This window comes from Lissotriton vulgaris, chromosome 2_1 (genome assembly GCF_964263255.1).
Source record: "Lissotriton vulgaris chromosome 2_1, aLisVul1.2, whole genome shotgun sequence".
NCBI lineage: Eukaryota > Metazoa > Chordata > Amphibia > Caudata > Salamandridae > Lissotriton > Lissotriton vulgaris.
Genome location: NC_141687.1, coordinates 674,536,765 through 674,553,485, shown reverse-complemented (window position 1 = coordinate 674,553,485; position 16,721 = coordinate 674,536,765). Strand labels below are relative to the sequence as shown.

The window sequence follows — 16,721 nt, the reverse complement described above, 5'->3', positions numbered from 1 at the left end:
TCGTCGCTGCGAAAGTGACCGACGTTGAGAGCCATAAGTCCTCCGCCGTCGACAACCAGGCGTTGATCGACATCAAGGAGGAGATCTTCATCGACGTCACGTCGACGTTCGACGTCTAGAGCGACCAATACCCCTCCGCCGACGTCACGTAGACATTCGATGTCAAGAGAGGAAGCTCCGTCGTCGGCCACACGTCGAGGGACCATCCTTCATCACGCCGTTCGCCGTCGAGGCATACGAGGTTGAGGTTGCTTGATCCACCGGCGCCACAGAGAGAGTCGGCGTCGAAGGAAAGGGCCTAGTCGACGGCAGAGCAGCGCCGGTTGAGGTCGAGAGGTCATCATCGCTCTGGGTCGAGGCATGCGCCTTCGGAGTATTCGATGTCTAGGCACCATGAACGGTCCAGATCGGCGTCGAGACAACGTGAGCGAGCTGAATGCTCGGCTACAAGATCCAGGGATGGTTCAGTGATCCAAGTGACTGAATCAGCTTCCCACCACTCTTCGGGCTCTTCTAGATCCCAGTCAAGATCCAGGAGTCCTGCCCGCATACCTCCCACAGAGGGTGTGCAGTTGTCTCCCAGATTGAATAGGCTTCTACACAATTGGCGAGACTCAGGAGCCACAAGACTGCTGCAGGAATATGTCAGCCCAGTGCACAGATCTCCACTTCAAAGACTGGTCGAGAAAGTGGATAGACACAGCCCTCCCAGGCGCAGAGAAAGCTCGCCTGTGAGACAAGCTGCATCTCCTTCCCCTACACGAGAAGAACGTTCAGGGAGGTCTCGCTGGAAGAGACTCAATCGTTCCCCTAGACAGAAGGTACCAGCCAGAAGATCTCGAGAAAGAAGAGCTCGAACACCAGCTACTTCTTCTACCTCTTCTACCCGCTCTTCCGTACGGGATAACTCCCCCACCTTGGTTGATAGCCCTATCTCTAGGGTTTCCCCGGTGGACGATATCCACACCTACCATGATGTCCTACAGAGGGGTGCACTGAAATTGAACATCGGGATGTCTGTGCCACAGGTCTCCATGACCGTGATCTTTGAGACTCTTCACCAAAAGTCGGGGTCTCGTCCAGTGCTACCGTTGGTCCCAGGGATCATGGATCCTGTCAATGATGTTTTCCTGGCTCCAGCATCAGTAAAAGCGGTGCCGGCCCGCATCCAGAAGAAGTATAAGGCCGCACCCTCTGATCCGATCTTTGTGAAAGCGGACCCTCCCGCCGACTCAGTAGTTGTGGCGGCAGCACGAAAAACCCCCTCAGTCTCTCCCCCCTCCTCAACTCCTCCTGACAAGGACAGCAAGTTGCAAGACTTGTGGGGCACAAGGTCTGCAGTTCTGCCGCTTCGACGCTGAAGGTTTCTAGCGCTGCTGCGCTTTTAGGCAGGTACGATAGAGCCTTATGGGACTCAATGGAGTGTTTTAAATCGAAATTGCCTAAGGAGGACCAGCAAGACTTCGAGGAGACCCGGACGGAAGGAAGCCTGGTGGCTAATCAAATAATTAGCACTGCTGTAGATGGAGCAATACTGGCGGGACATACCTATGCCCATGGGGTATGTGCCAGACATTCGTCGTGGCTGTGCCTGACAGGCCTCAAGCCCGATGCGCAACAACGCATCCTGAACCTCCCGTTTACCGGCACATCTCTTTGGCCAACACACGGATGACTAAATGAGTCGGATGAATGCCGAGCTTGACACCGTCAAGGCAGTCGGCCTAGAAAAAAATTAAGTTTAAACGCCGTTTCAAGACCAACAAAGGCAGAGGGGCTCAACAGAGTGTTCAAACCCCTCAGTGGTCCCAGAACAAATCCCAGGGCAAGACCCAGTTTCGGGGTGGTAAAGCCAACCGAGGTAGAGGAGGTCACCAGCAGTCCTCTACTTCGACGAGAGGAGGAAATAAATGAGCACTGGCTTCCTCTAGCGCCGTTGTCCACTCCAGTGGGAGGAAGTTTTTCAAAACATCTGGCAGAGTGGGGCAGCATCACGAACGATCAGTGGGTGCTGAATACACTGCGCAATGGATATGTTCTTCGTTTCCGTGCGCCTCAACAGGACATCCACCCAAAGAAATCTCGTCCGCACCAACTCGATCTGCTCCGAAAAAAGGTGAAGGCTCTTCTCCAAAAACGAGCTATAGAAGAGGTGCCTCCCTCTCAAAGGGGAAAAGGAGTCTACTCCAGATACTTTCTTGTCCCCAAAAAGGATCAGGAAAACAAGTTCCGGGCCCATCCTGGATCTTCGTGTTCTAAACAAGAACATAGTCGAGGAGAAGTTCTGCATGCTTGCTCTTCACCAAATATGTCCACATCTGCAAGTAGGAGATTGGATGTGTTAGATGGACTTGAAAGATGCCTACTTCCACATTCCAATTGCCATGCAACATCGGAAGTTCTTAAGGTTTCTGGTGGCCAGCAAACAATACCAGTACAGGGTCCTGCCTTTCAGGCTAAAGTCAGCACCAAGAGTCTTCACCAAATGCATGGCAGTGGTGGCAGCCTTCCTGCACAAAAAAGGACTTTTCGTCTATCCCTACCTAGACGACTGGCTCATAAAAGGCCCATCTCCTCAACAGGTAGAGAACGACTTCCACCTTTGCCTGCTACAATTGCACAGACTCGGCCTCCACGTCAACATGGAGAAGTCAGTACAACTGCCAACCCAATCCATACACTACCTGGGCTCCTTTCTGCGTATCCTTCGGAGGAGAGACTATTTTCTATGCAGAGTTCTGCTACAGTGCCAGAATCCAACAGCGCGTCAAGTAGCGTCTCTGCTGGGTTCCATGATTCCTCACGCCAGGCTGAGGATGCAACCTTTGCAGAAGGCTCTGGATGATCAATGGGATCAGTCGTCAGGGCTCTGGGAAGACCGGATCTTTCTTTCGCAGGTGACGAAGACCTCCATCAAATGGTGGACTCACCCTCTCAACCTTCTGGTGGGAGTGCCTTTTCACCAACCTCTCAAGACAGTCTATAGTCACAGATGCGTATCTCCAAGGCTGGTGAGCACACATGGGGTGTCTGCAGATTCAAGGAAGGTGGTCAGCAAAAAAACAGACCTACCATATCAACATGCTGGAGCTTCGAGCAGTCCATCTGGCTCTGAAGTCCTTTCTTCCTGATCTCGAATCACACTCAGTTCTGATCCAAACGGACAACATGACCATGTTCTACCTGAACAAGCAGGGCGGAACTCGGTCGCGTCCTCTCTCTGGAGGCACAAGCCATATGACACTGGCTGCTCGCCAGGAACCTCACAGTAGTAGCGGTGCATCTCCCAGGAGAGCTAAATATCAAGGCCGACGCACTCAGCAGGCACCTCGAAGATCAGGCAGACCTCTTCCATCGCTGGGGTCGTCCAGAAATAGATCTGTTCGCGGGCGACGAAAACTCAAAATGCCATGCCTTCGCGTCCAGATTCCACCGTCCAGGGACAATCGCCTTGGTCACGGGACCAAGGCGATTGTGTCGCATAAACGCGTTGGGTTGTTCCATGTTTCCAAATATCATGCTGGAATGATTGAATAAATTTCATTCTTGAATACACGCTTGTGTTCGAAGCGGTAATTGAAAGGGCTGGCTTGGAGTGCATTGGCACAACGTGCGGTGCTTGGTGAAAACTATACGGATTACAGGGGACCTCTATCCCTGACGTGCACCGCAGTCTAGGAGTCCCGGTGCACATGGAGGAAGTGAACCTGGATATATATATATATATATATAGGCACATATAATATAGTGTTTCCAGGGTCCCGCACATGGGCGGGAATATTCTAATGCTTATGACTATTGATGAGGATCACCTGGAAGAGAATAACTTGGAATCACAGGAAGTGGTATTCATGTGTGTCTCCATCGCCGTCAGGAAGTTGGGGAGTCGTTGGATTTTGTAAATATATATATATATATCTCCAAAAGAGTTCAGCAAACGCCGAACGGCGCCATAACCCCTCCACTATGGGACAGCGGTTCGTGCTGGATGGCGAGTCCTCTTATCAAGTCAATTTCACACCACAATTACCTTCGTCTTCAAGGCAAGTATAAAAGCACGAACAGCAGCATCAAAGTAATTTTATTCGGCAATTTTCAGCAACAAAGAGACAACTCGACGCGTTTCGGGAAAGCCTTCCCTTGGTCACGAGTCACTCAGCCACTTTGTTGCTGAAAATTGCTGAATAAAATTACTTTGATGCTGCTGTTCGTGCTTTTATACTTGCCTTGAAGACTAAGGTAATTGTGGTGTGAAATTGACATGGTATCAAAATATACTCTCAGAATGAATTACTTTGGTTAAATACTTATCAAACAGGCAATAGACTTTTTGACTGCAACAGTTACAGTTTGTTGCAATAGGCAACTTAATTTCAAATACAATGCAACATTGAGCTCAATGGGAATTTTCAGTTAAATGCAATTAAATACTTTGTAGATTACTTTTCTAACCACAAGACTGGATCCTAGATTCAGTCCTGGGACATGTCCTGTAAATAGTTTAAGTAAAAGCGTTTTGGTTATAGTTATTTTAAGGAATATTATTAAGGAATATTATTGTATTTTAAATGTTGACACTTAGAAACTTTTTCAGGTGAAATTACCAATGTTATCCTATGGAAGGGAATTCAATTTGCAGGTAAAGTATGTTCACATTACTTTTGTAATCCAGTACTGGACTCCTAGGTTCAGCACTGGGAAATTTATCTAAAACAGGTAAGCAATTAAGTTTTGGTAGTTGCTACGATTTTTAAAGAATATTTGTAGTTTTCAAAAATCGACAGAAGAAATTTCACAGAAAAACAGTCAATGGTTTCCTATGGAAGAAAATTCATGTTATGGTAAGTACGGTTGAAATTACTTTTCAGGGTTTCAGGGTTTGTGCTGGGCTAAAAGATGAAGCACAGAGGTCTCTCCTGATAACAGGAGAGTAAATCGAAAATCGTTGTTCGGCTGATTTTAGGTGAATATGTTAAAGTTCCAAAACTCCCCACAGAAATTCCAAGTGAAACCAGTCAATGTTAGCCTATGGAAGAAAAGTGAGTTATCGGCTTTTAGGTAAGTACTCGACTGGCAGAGTTAAGGTCCTGGGCATAGACTCTGGGGTTCCCCAGGGTCAGGTAGGTACAGTTGGTAGACCCTCAGCGGCACAGGGGCAGCCGCGTGCAGAGGTAGTTAGGCCCAATATTATCCAATGCGAAGCAGGGGGCCTTCGGTTCATGGCTGCTGGCTAGCAGGCCACACGGCTGAGAGAGCTTGCTCAGGGCAAATGGGGAAGTAAGATAGGGCGAAGGTTGCACTGCCAGGGGCACTTGGGCGGCTGGGTGCAGGGTGCTTTTGAGCCGTCAGGCGCTCAATGTTTTTCAATGGAGATCTTGAAAAGTGAACAAAGGCTGCAGGTTCGGGGACGGAGGATCTTCTGGAGCGACCAACACTTTGAGGGGTAAGTTGGGATCTTGGAGGATAGGTAGAGACCCCCGGAGTTGGGCATAAGGGATGCCGGGTGCAGGGGTGTCTTCTTTTGGCATCAGGAAATCTTACACTCTGCTGGTCGCGGTTGGGGGGGGGGGGTCCCTGGTTCTGAGGCTGCAGGCGTCGTCGAGGAGGGTCCTCAGGCACTGGATTCCAGGTCAGAATCGCCAGGGGGACGCCCTCAGGGTCTTCGTCCACTTGGGCACAGGCCAGGCTCGGCGGGTGCAGAGTGGGCTGGGTTTGCGGTTCCTGGCTGGCACCAGGGGTATTGCTGTTTGAGCAGAACCACTGCTCATGGGAGTCCCAGTCTCTAAGAGGGTCAAGGCAGGCAGGTCCTCCGGGGTTCTAGAGGTTGCTGTCCGCAGGAGACGCCAGGATTTAGCAGGAGCAGGTTCAAGGATCAACAGGCCGGTAGGGTTGGGGCCAAGTCAGTAGATGTTGTCCTCTTGTAAGCAGCTGCACGGCAGGTCTTCTTATTGGTCTTCTTTCTGGTTTTAAAATCTGGATCTGAGGAAGGAAGGAGGTTCAGGGTGCCCCTAAATACTAAACTTAGAGGCGTTACAGCTAGGATGAGGGCAGGGACCAATAGGTCCCTGTCCAGGGAGGGTACACCCCCTAACCTGCTCCTCTCCTGTGGGAGGGGGGCAGGAGCCTAGCTGTGAGTGGGTAGGGCTCCCCATCCTCAAGACGGCGTTAGCCCAGAGTCGTGCTTCACCTCGCCTCCTCCACCTGAGCGGTGGAGTTGGAACAGGCTGGCACACCCCCTTTCCTGACGTAGGATTTTCCGCCAGAGTTGGGGTCAGAACTTCTAGGGGCCAAATGCTGAGTACAGCAAGTGGCCTGGAGAAGCTCACAAAGGTGGCATGCCTTTGAAGCTTCCCCCTGCCCATCCTGGGGGAGGAGACCTAGCACCACGCCCAGGATGTGCATTGTTGCAGGCCCAGGAGAGCGGGGGGCTCTCCACCCAGGGGTCCAGCAACAAGTCTGCTGTGTGGCAGTCTAGGCAGCCTCTCAAACAAGACGTGGACTGTAGCTTAGGTTTCAGAGTGGCATCTCTACGATGCCTTTACATTAAATCCCACACTGGCATATGTGGGTTTAATGTGCTGAGAAGTTTGATATCAAACTTGTCCGTCTTCAGTGTAGCCATTTTGGTGCTGTGGAGTTCGTAATGACAAACTCCCAGCACCATATACTCTTAATGGCAACACAGCACTTACAGTGCCCAGGAATGGCCCTGGGTACTGTAGGGGCACAGGGTTCATGCACCTGTGGCCACACCACTGGCATAGGGCACCCAGCTAGGGGGGTGACTGATGTATGCCAGGGCAGTGGGGTTTTGGCATGGCACACAGGGATGTGTGCCATGTAAACTCCCTGCTTAGTTCTGCACCAGGACACTCAGCCTGCAAAGGCAGTGTGTGTGTGTGTCAGGGTGTAGGGCCCATAAGGGTGCACAATAAGTGCTGCAGCCCTTGGGGTCTTCTCTGGTCACAATGATCTGGGTAACCATGGTACCACTTACCAGGGGCTGACATGTGGCCAGAGATGCCAATTTGGTTTTAGCTTCAATACAGTTTTAGGGAAGGAACACAGGCCCTTGGCACCTGATTGGCAGGAGCCCAGAGGAACACTCAGTCAAAGCACATCAGCAATTCAGCAAAAGTGGGGGCATACCATGCTAGAAAGATGGCACTTTCTCACATGTGTATAACTGTATAGGCGAGTAAATGGCAGTGTGATTAATTATTTGCATGACTGACTAGGTGTGTGAGAACCCCTATGGATAAGTGGCGGTGTGTGAGTGTCTATATAGGTATATGAGTACATATGATAGTCCTGTACTGAGTGACCATAAGTATGGGTGAGTGAGCGGATGTGTGTGTAAACCTAAGAATCAGTGAGTGGGTATTTAGTTATTGGTGTTGGAGTGTCTATGGTTTTGAGAATGGCACTCTGTAATTTAGAGTGGGTGTATCAAAGGTTATATTAGTTTGTGAGAAGATGCATCAAATTATCACATGGATGATGTCTTCAGTGTGGTCATTTAATTAGTCATCAGTGATGTCAGTGACAATGTCATGATTGATGTAATATGGGCCGTCATCAGCAGTGCATTGCGGGGGCGCGAGTTATAGTTAGCTTGAACTAATTAGAACGGGGGAATTTCTCTGGTTTTGTACGAGTGACGGGTCCAACTAACTATAACTTTACCTAAAACCTATGGGTTTTTCAGTGAATTTCTAAGGTTTTTAAAATGCTAATTTCTAACGAACGTGCCTGAAACCTATGGTTTTTTTTAGTGAATTTCAAAGGTTTTTTTTAAATGCTAGTTTCTAACTATGCCCACAGAGGTAGGACATGTGAAGAAAGAAGAAAAAACGCACCAAAAGAAATGCAGAAAGAAGCAACAGAAATCCATAAAGACAAAGAAAAGTGCTGGAAGAAGCAAGACATGTGCAGAAAAAAACAACAGAGGAGCAGAAAGAGGCCTTGTTGCAAAATCATCCTGTGCCCACAACTTTCAGACGGGTACTGGTGATAACTGACTAACCAGGCCTAGAGCCAATGCTATGCTAAAAGACACTTAGTACACTCTGAAAACACCTACATACACTAGGGAACAGTATGCGTTGGGGCACCCCTGTGATTAGCATGACCTCCTCTGTAAGGCCCTAGTACATAACAAGGTAGGGGGATTAAAACTACCTCAAATTTAGAGGTGCAGAAATATGCTACTTTAACTAGTAGTCACGTTTGCAGAGTAGTGGAGAAAGGGTGCTGGGCGTCCAACCAACGCTCAGGAATTCCACGGTGTAGGAATTACAGGAGGTACCAGGAGGGATTCTTGCCCCCAAACTCCCTCAGGACTAAATTGGACTTCATTCCCCATTCCGTAGTCTGCCACAAGGCACATTTGCAGAGTGGTAGAGAAAGGGGGCCATGTCCTCCGAAGATTACTTAGCAATCCCACTATGTGGGACTTACTGGAGGTATCAAGAGGGGTAGTTGGCCCCCCCAAGGACATCCTTGGGTGCCAACTTCCCAAACTCTTACCTCCAGTCAGTCCGACACAGCAGCACTGGTAAGCACTCATATCAGGCCATGCCCACTTTGCCCACCACTCTACAAACGCACTCCCTGGCATGCTCTTGGATGGGGATTGAATTTCCCTTCACTGCTGGGGGTCCTTTAGGGGCTAACTAGCCTAACTTCTATCTCCAGTTAGCCCCACGGAGTGGGATTGGGGAGAGGTATACAAAGGCCCTGCCCCCTTTCTCCACCACTCTGCAAATGCGCCCCCCTGGAGCGTTGTAAGCTGGGGTATTAAGTCTCCTTGAATCCTGAGAGTCCCTGGGGTCCAACTAGCCCACCAGGTATCTCCAGTAAGCGCCACAGGGCGCGTTTGCAGAGTGGTGCTGGGAGGGGGCGGGACCTTGGCGATGCCGGTCTTTTTTTATTTTTAAGAAGGGGAGCTGTGTGGCCCCCCCATCCTTTTCTACTATTTTTTGGGCCCTGGGGACCCCATCCCCCAGGGCCTGACCCCTATATTTTTTATTTTATTAAAAAAACTGGAAGGGGGCCGCGTGGCCCCCCCTCCGGAGGCCATATTCGGCCACGGGGACCCCATCCTCCGGAGCATGGCCAGTGTTTTTAAAAAAAATTTATTTGGAGGGGGGCTGCGTGGCCCCGCACTTCAGGCCATTTATGGCCCGGGGACCCCATTCCCAGGAGCCAGCCTTTGCGTGTTTTTTTTTTTTAAATTAATTTCATTATGGGGAGGGGGAGCCATACGGCACCCCTCCCTGGCCACTTCTGTCCCCTGGGACCCCAACCCCCTGGGCCTGGCCTCTCGTTGGGGACCATGGGGGGAGCCCCAATGACCCCACGGTCCATGCATACTGCGCGAGCCGGCATTACTTTTCCACATGGGGAGCTGCTGACATGCAGCTCCCCGTGTGGAAAAGCAATCTGGTTTGGATTTTCGAAGAGTCTCTTCCAAAATCCAAACCACAGTTTGCTATGACAGGGCAGGGAGCCGCACGGCTCCTACCCTGCCATAGCAAACAGCAGTGCACCCCGGGACACTGCAGGAGCCGGCCCTGGGGAGTGGCTGTCCCCAGGGCCATGGAGGGCTCCAGGAGGGGGGGCCACAAGGCCATCCTCCCAATGAATTTGCATTATAGTGCCCCGGGGAGGTGGTGGTCCCCGGGGCGTGTGGGGAGGCTCCAGCCTCCCCCTCACCACCCCACCCCCCCCCCCGCCAAAAGGTTTTTTTTTTTAAAAACAAGCCCGGGGGGGGGGGGGGGGGGGGGGGGTTCCGGGGCTGCCTTGTGCCCCCGCAAATATTTGATAAAAACCCCGGGGGTGGCGTTCCCGAGGCATTAAAAAAACAAGCCCCGGGAGGCGTCAGTCCCCTGGCCCCGCGATTATATTTCAGCATGCCCCCGGGACTTGGCCCAACCAGGGGCTAAATAATAACGAAGTGGGGGAGCCTGCGCTTCTTTTTAGGTCGAGGACCGTAGCCTGCGCTTGCGCAGTCTCGTCAGAGATTTAATGATTTAGTATGGGGGCTTGAACCTGCCCCTCTACTCCATTGGCTGGCTTCGTAAATGCTGGCCAGCCATTGAAGGGGAGGGGCGTCAATTCCTTTAAGCCCAGTCTTTTCCGGATTCGGGACGTGTTTTTTAGGTTCTTTTTATCTGTGACGTCATCCGTCACTCAAACCTAAAACCCCCCCCCCAGTCTGAAAAGGATGAGGCTTTTTTTTATTGGGTCTTCCGGTTACGACGGAATGGGCCTTGTTCCAGCCCAGGCCTGCTCTACACTCCTTTCTCCGTTAGCTTAAACAACCAATGTTTCCCTTAGCAATATCGGCCTCACTCACAGACAGTGCCAGCCAGGCCACCGTTGCATCACTTCCGGTGGGGAGCCCAGCATTCGTTTATTTGGCTGGGTCGAACGTGAAGCGTCCATCTTGGGTGGGAGCAGAGGTATTGGTGGAGGACCTGATTTTAGCAGTGGACATGGGATCTACTGACACCCATGAGAGCCGCTCGCCGGGTCCGAGAGTTGCGAAGGAGTCCTAGCAGTGCCAGCTTTCACGCGTAGTGCTCTATCTGCAGAAGGCACTGCTGTGCTACGGCTTCTGCTTTGAAGGGCTGCGCTAGGATTATCTGGCCCGGCTAACTCACTTTCCTATTGGTTTGACTCCCCTTCTGTTAGCACTTTATATCGATGCACTGACCCCCAGTGTTTAGCTCTGCTGTTGTCTGTGCAATGACCCTGTGCCGCTTAGTGCGGGGGCAGGATACCCCACACCCTCTGCGTTAAAGGACTAACTCGCCCTACCTCTGGACTAGCATACAGCTTTTGAGACAACCCTTTCAGGGATTCTTGGATATCCGCACCTGTCCAGCGCATTTTTACAACAGTTAGTATGATGTCCACAAGAACACCTCTGCCCACTGTGAACGAGCGGGACACGGAAAATGCGAGTATTGTGTGGGGAAATTGCTATTAGTGAGCCATCCATCTTTGAAAATAGCTTGGGTGACTTAGGATATGGTATGGAGATTAGTAGCGCTCCAACAAGGCTGTTCTGGAAATTCTGGCATAGTTTGAGCTTCATTTAAACAGCGCTAGAGTTGAAAAGAGTGTTGTGTTTTCCTGCTTGAATTGGTTATGTTACTTATTGATTGCACATGAGTATCGGTCAATTGAAATGATAATTTGATAGCAGTCCTCCTGAGTGCCTTTGACCTAAGCCAGTGCACTTTCATCTTTTGTAACCTGAGCATGCCGTGGTCTTGTGTATACACCCTCCAGTGTAACCTGAGCGACCCATGACACAGTGTATGTCTAACCTATACTTACTGGGTCTGAGTATGATTATTTCTTTTTAAGCTAAGTTGTACTGATCTTGCATGCTTGCAGTATGCACTCTATTCTCCTGCGTATTGTGATCAAGTTTCTTGTGCATGCATCTTTCTGTTGTGTATAAGTTGCATGGAAAAGTAAGTATTTGCTATCGTTCTAGCACGGGGAGTGCTTAAAAATGATTTCTCATCTGATCGTGCTATGCTTATAGTCAAGAGTAAATGTGGATGAGAGATACGAGGTTGTTCCTTTAAAGAACAGTGACACTTGTTACTAAGCAAAACACCAAGCTCGTGGTAAGACAAAAGTGTAGAATATTCCTAGACCGAATCTTCTACCTTGGTGACCGCATTAAAACCCCCGACGCCTCGTCAGTGGAGTAAGCGCTATATAAATGTAATTGATTCAACTTCCTCCATACAGGTTGTGCAAGTGCTATCAATATCGAAGCTTTACTCTTTCCAACCTAAAGGTTGAGTGGCCCTGGGGGGGGGGTGAAGATTTGGTTTATTTTTATTAAGTGTGTTTCTCAGTAGTATGCCTCAATATCTGGGAGGCTGTCCCCCTGGCTGTGCTTGCTCTCCTGCCCCCTGGTTGTGCTTGCTCTCCTGCCCCCTGGCTGTGCTTGCTCTCCTGCCCCCTGGCTGTGCTTGCTCTCCTGCCCCCTGGCTCTGCTTGCTCCCCTGCCCCCTGGCTCTGCTTGCTCCCCTGCCCCCTGGCTCTGCTTGCTCCCCTGGCCGTGCTTGCTCCCCTGCCCCCTGGCCGTGCTTGCTCCCCTGCCCCCTGGCCGTCCTTGCTCCCCTGCCCCCTGGCCGTGCTTGCTCCCCTGCCCCCTGGCCGTGCTTGCTCCCCTGCCCCCTGGCCGTGCTTGCTCCCCTGCCCCCTGACCGTGCTTGCTCCCCTGTCCCCTGGCCGTGCTTGCTCCCCTGCCCCCTCGTTCGTTGTGCTTGCTCTCCTGCCCCCTTGTTCGATGTGCTTGCTCTCCTGCCCCCTCGTTGCTTGTGCTTGTTCTCCTGCCCTTGCCCCCTCGTTGCTTGTGCTTGCTCTCCTGCCCCTGCAATAGGTCTCACATATGCAAACGATTAAGCTATTGGCAATGTAAAGGACAATGCCATTTATTTATAATTTTAAAAAAAATGTCATGAACAATGCCAATAGCTCTACCTTTAATAATGCCGAGACCATTGCATTGTAAATGCTTGTTTATATTTTCGGTGGATTTGCACACCCAGCGCGAATCCGGACGTTTTAATTAAAAATAAAATGCTTTTTTAGACCCTGAGGGTCCTTGTGGGACCCCCTGAGCAGGCCTAGGGAGTCAGGGTGTTTCTACCCTGCCCCCTTTTCTTGTTTTTCGCGTTTCTTTTTCTCGTGACGTGGTTCTACAGAGTCACAAGCTAGCTGCCAACACTTCCTGGTTTGGAGTGTTGACACCCAATTAGAATAAAGCTCTTGGTCGGGAGGGTGCGCGGATCCACCGTGCCTTTATATCGAAACTTTTATTTTTTTGTTTCTCAGCAACTACTTAACGAATTTACACCATTAAAAAAAAAGTTCTCTTCCTGAACCAAGGGCTACCTTTTTGACAAATTTAGTGTAATTCCGTTCAGCAGTTTGAGCTGTAGCTGTGCCTAAATTTCCCTACGGGAATTAACAAGGAAAAAATACATTTTGGGACCCCCCTTTTTTCTCGGCCCCCGCTTGCCGAATCACCCCGAAACTTTCAAGACAGGAGCTGACGGAACGGCCCACGAGTTTTGAGAATTTCGCTAAGATTCGTCAACCAGCGCCAAAGATATTGAGAAAACAAAAAAGTCCTAACTATGACTATATACTAGCGACCGCCAGTAGAAAATTATATATATATATATATGACCCTATCACAATGACATCTGATAGATATTTGCCTTTTGCACTTTATGTAAATACATGTAATTATGTATAGCTTGTTGTATATACCTCGTTTGCCCACTGATTACCCCAAATAATGTTTCCAAATTTTTACAATTTTCGGAATTCACAAATGTATTTATACAGTGATTAAGGTTTCAGGGCTTATCTGTCTCTGACAAAAGTTTCCCCGCCCTAAAAATTGCAATTGCAAGCTCATTTTCCGTCGCAGTTTGAACACTCCTACTGCATACAAAATATCCAATCAAATGCTCCCATCATTGGTGAATGTGCCCTTTAAATTTCTTGCACCTCTCTCAGTGCGCCATGTGACCAAGGCCTCTGTGTAGGCCGAAACGTTATGCTGCCGTGGTGTGCTGATGAAGAATAGAAACTCACCTGCACTCTGGGTCTTCTGTGTTCTTTCCTGTGTGGGGTCGGTTATTGGAGACTGTCGCAGTGAAAAGTGCAGTGCGGATATATATATATATATATATATATATATATATATATATGTGTGTGTGAGTGTTTGTGTGTGTGTGTGTGATCAAGTCCCCCTAGCAGGGACGAAACGCGTCATGGCTGCCAGCATTTACCTGTAACTGAATGCAAATAAACTGAAGGCATTTCAACAAGCTTGGTGGTTCGTGCTCTTTCTGTTCTGCGTCCTGCGAAGGTACGAAGCAGCTGCAAGGAGTTTTCGGCGATAGATATATATATATATCTATCTCAATAAAACACAAGCACACACAATAGTTGTAACAGTGTAGTTGTCAAGCTGGTACATTTCAAAGCTGAAGAATCAGTGAATGGAAAATTAGCTGTTGGAAACACAATGTTCTAAAGCTGGTTGCATAAAGCACACTAAAATGAAAAGCGGAATATTAATAAAACAAAAACGTCAATCTTAGTTGCTTTTAGGCCAGGACACACTGGCTTTGTATATTCACGTTCTTGCAATGCTCAAAAAGTTACAATGGAGGAAAATCTGTGGAGTTGGACAAATGAAAAAAAGAGTGAAAGCTACTGTAGTGATACTTCTCGCAACTATTATGTTTTCAAAACATGATAGTATATACGATTCACTTGTCATTAAGGCATTTTCCACATTTTAACAAGCAGGCAATCACAGGGCAATATGTGCTTGCCCAAATCTAAAAGCAGAATGTGCTTCTTGCAAAATAAGTTTTTCATGTTTACTGTCTTCCATTACCATAAAATGACACTATATATCAAATATAAAGCCCAAAACAGTGTTTAAACCCATCAGTTCACAATCATTTACACTGAGTAAATATACAAAAGAAGGAAAACAATGACATTTAATGTGACAACTTAAAGAAAAGGTCATGAAAAACAAACCTGTGAAAGAACACTAGGTCTTATTTGCAGAGGCTGCATGCCAGGGGCCTGTGTCAAAGGGACTGCATTATCAACCCTCACTGCTGAGTAGCTAGTATGCTTTCCATGGTTTGAAGGCATGCCTGACGAAAAGCAATATATGCAGATTAACAGAAAACAGAAAAATGTCACGTATTAAATAATGCAGCAAGCAGTGCTTAATCTCAATTAAAGGGCAAGCAGCCCAATGGTTTTCTTAGGACCCTTGCATTGGATGCCAGAATTTCTGAGACTTATGATTCCACCTTAAAGGTTCTTTCTTCCACCGCACACATTTATTGTTCCATTATCTCACTCCAGCAGTTATTTTAATCCCCATCACTAAAATCAATCGGACACCTTTTTCTTAATTGTCTATTCCCATTTATTGATCCCTACCTTTCTCTCTTGCACAGTCAGTCTGAAGATGGAAAATAAGTCACATTGCCCAAAATTAAGTGTCTGTGTTTGTCACCTGCACAAAGTTAGCACCGACAGTGGGGAAAACCACTTGTCAAAAGTGTAAAATTACACCTAGCCTAAATACCCCCCTGTTAGAAGTGTAATCCTCGCAAACCTCTTGCAATTTACAATCTTGCAGTGCGTGGATTCATATTCATTACAATATGTGGAATACACCAATTATAGGATAGGATAGGGTTTTTCCTTGACTATTTGTATTTAGATTGGTCATTGGGGAGCACACCTGTCGAGATAAGCGCACCTAACAGTTGGTAGGTCCGGATGTCTGGAGGCAAAAACACGAACACCAAGATAGCACAGATTATGTATGGTGAACAGGTCTGCTGGGGCAGCGCCACCATTGGAGCAGAGGAGTGTCGCCCCACTTAAATGTCTCCCAAAGCCCCAGAGATGAAAAATAAAATGGGAATGTATTACAATATTATTGTTCATTATCTGGTCCTGAAAACAGTGTCAGGACAAGGACGGGCCTGCTGAGTAGCAGCAGGCAAGAGTGGCGGGCAATAGGCTGCCTTTGCACTGTTTAATCCAGCCAGACATGAGCACTTTCATCTTCTGAACCGAGCTGTCTTAAGACAACTGGATTGAGAGCAAGTGCAGGCCTCCAGTGCACTGAGGAATGCAGAGACAGGCCATTCCCTAAAATCAGGCCGCTGCTCATGCTGGATAACAGCACGTGAGCAGCGACAGGATTGGTCAAAGGTGTGTGCTGGGGCCCACACTGAAGTCTTAGGATAAGAGGTCTGGAGCAAGGAGGACTGATTTGCATATGGCCATGTGTGAACTGGGGTGGCAGAGTGGGCTAAAGAACGGTGATGGATTAAACCCAGATCTGTTGACTGGGTGTGAGTGTTTAATTGGTTCAGATGCTCCGTCCATCACCACCCTCTTTTGTACCGCTTTGTTCGCCATAAATTGGCAGGGTATGCTCAGATGCGAGTCCCTTGCTCACTTTGCCACTGGATTCAAGCAAGCCGGGCTGAAGACGGCTGAAATGCCAGAAACCGGTCCTCGGAAGCTTGTTTCCGGTCCATGGAAGGCATGGCTTGGCAGTTCGGGCTGGACAGTTCCCATGAGGCACAGGGTCAGACTGATTCGCATATGGCCATGTCTGAACTAGGGTGGCAGAGTGGGCTAAAGAACGGTGATGGATTAAACCCAGATCGGTTGACTGGGTGTGAGTGTTTGATTGGTTCAGATGCTGCGTCCATCACCACCCCCTTTTGTACCGCTTGGAGCAAGGAGGACGTCATGTCGTCGGGATCTGGTAAGTTTTAATTTTTATTTTTTATTCCCGCACACCCACCCATTTGCGCATATGCCCCCCCTCTCCCTCCCTACTTTTCTCCTCACTCCACAGATACTAGTCGTCACTGCAGGTCTGTATAGCAGAAAAATACAGTCAGTGGAGTTCCCTTGCGGGCATCCATGAGATAACTGGGCAGCACTTAAATTTAAATCACATACCATGTAATCAAGGAAACATCCCTATCCTCTCCCACAAATGTAATACAACAGTGATCTTAAAACTCCAGGATATATGGAAGTCACTGTACAATAAGTTATAAAAAAAAACATTTTTGCTCAGACATATTCCCATCCACTGTATAAGCACT

The 16,721-nt window shown here is 48.7% G+C and overlaps 1 protein-coding gene across 3 annotated transcripts in view; it reads right to left on the bottom strand.

The window, feature by feature from the left end:
• HIPK3 (homeodomain interacting protein kinase 3) overlaps nt 1-16,721 on the bottom strand; it is a 565,819-nt gene that overhangs the window by 138,250 nt on the left and 410,848 nt on the right. For all 3 annotated transcript variants that reach the window (XM_086955870.1, XM_086955868.1, XM_086955869.1), the window contains exon 9: nt 14,605-14,726. In XM_086955870.1, the coding sequence (XP_086811996.1) occupies nt 14,605-14,726 (122 nt within the window). The remainder of the gene's footprint in view (nt 1-14,604; nt 14,727-16,721) is intronic.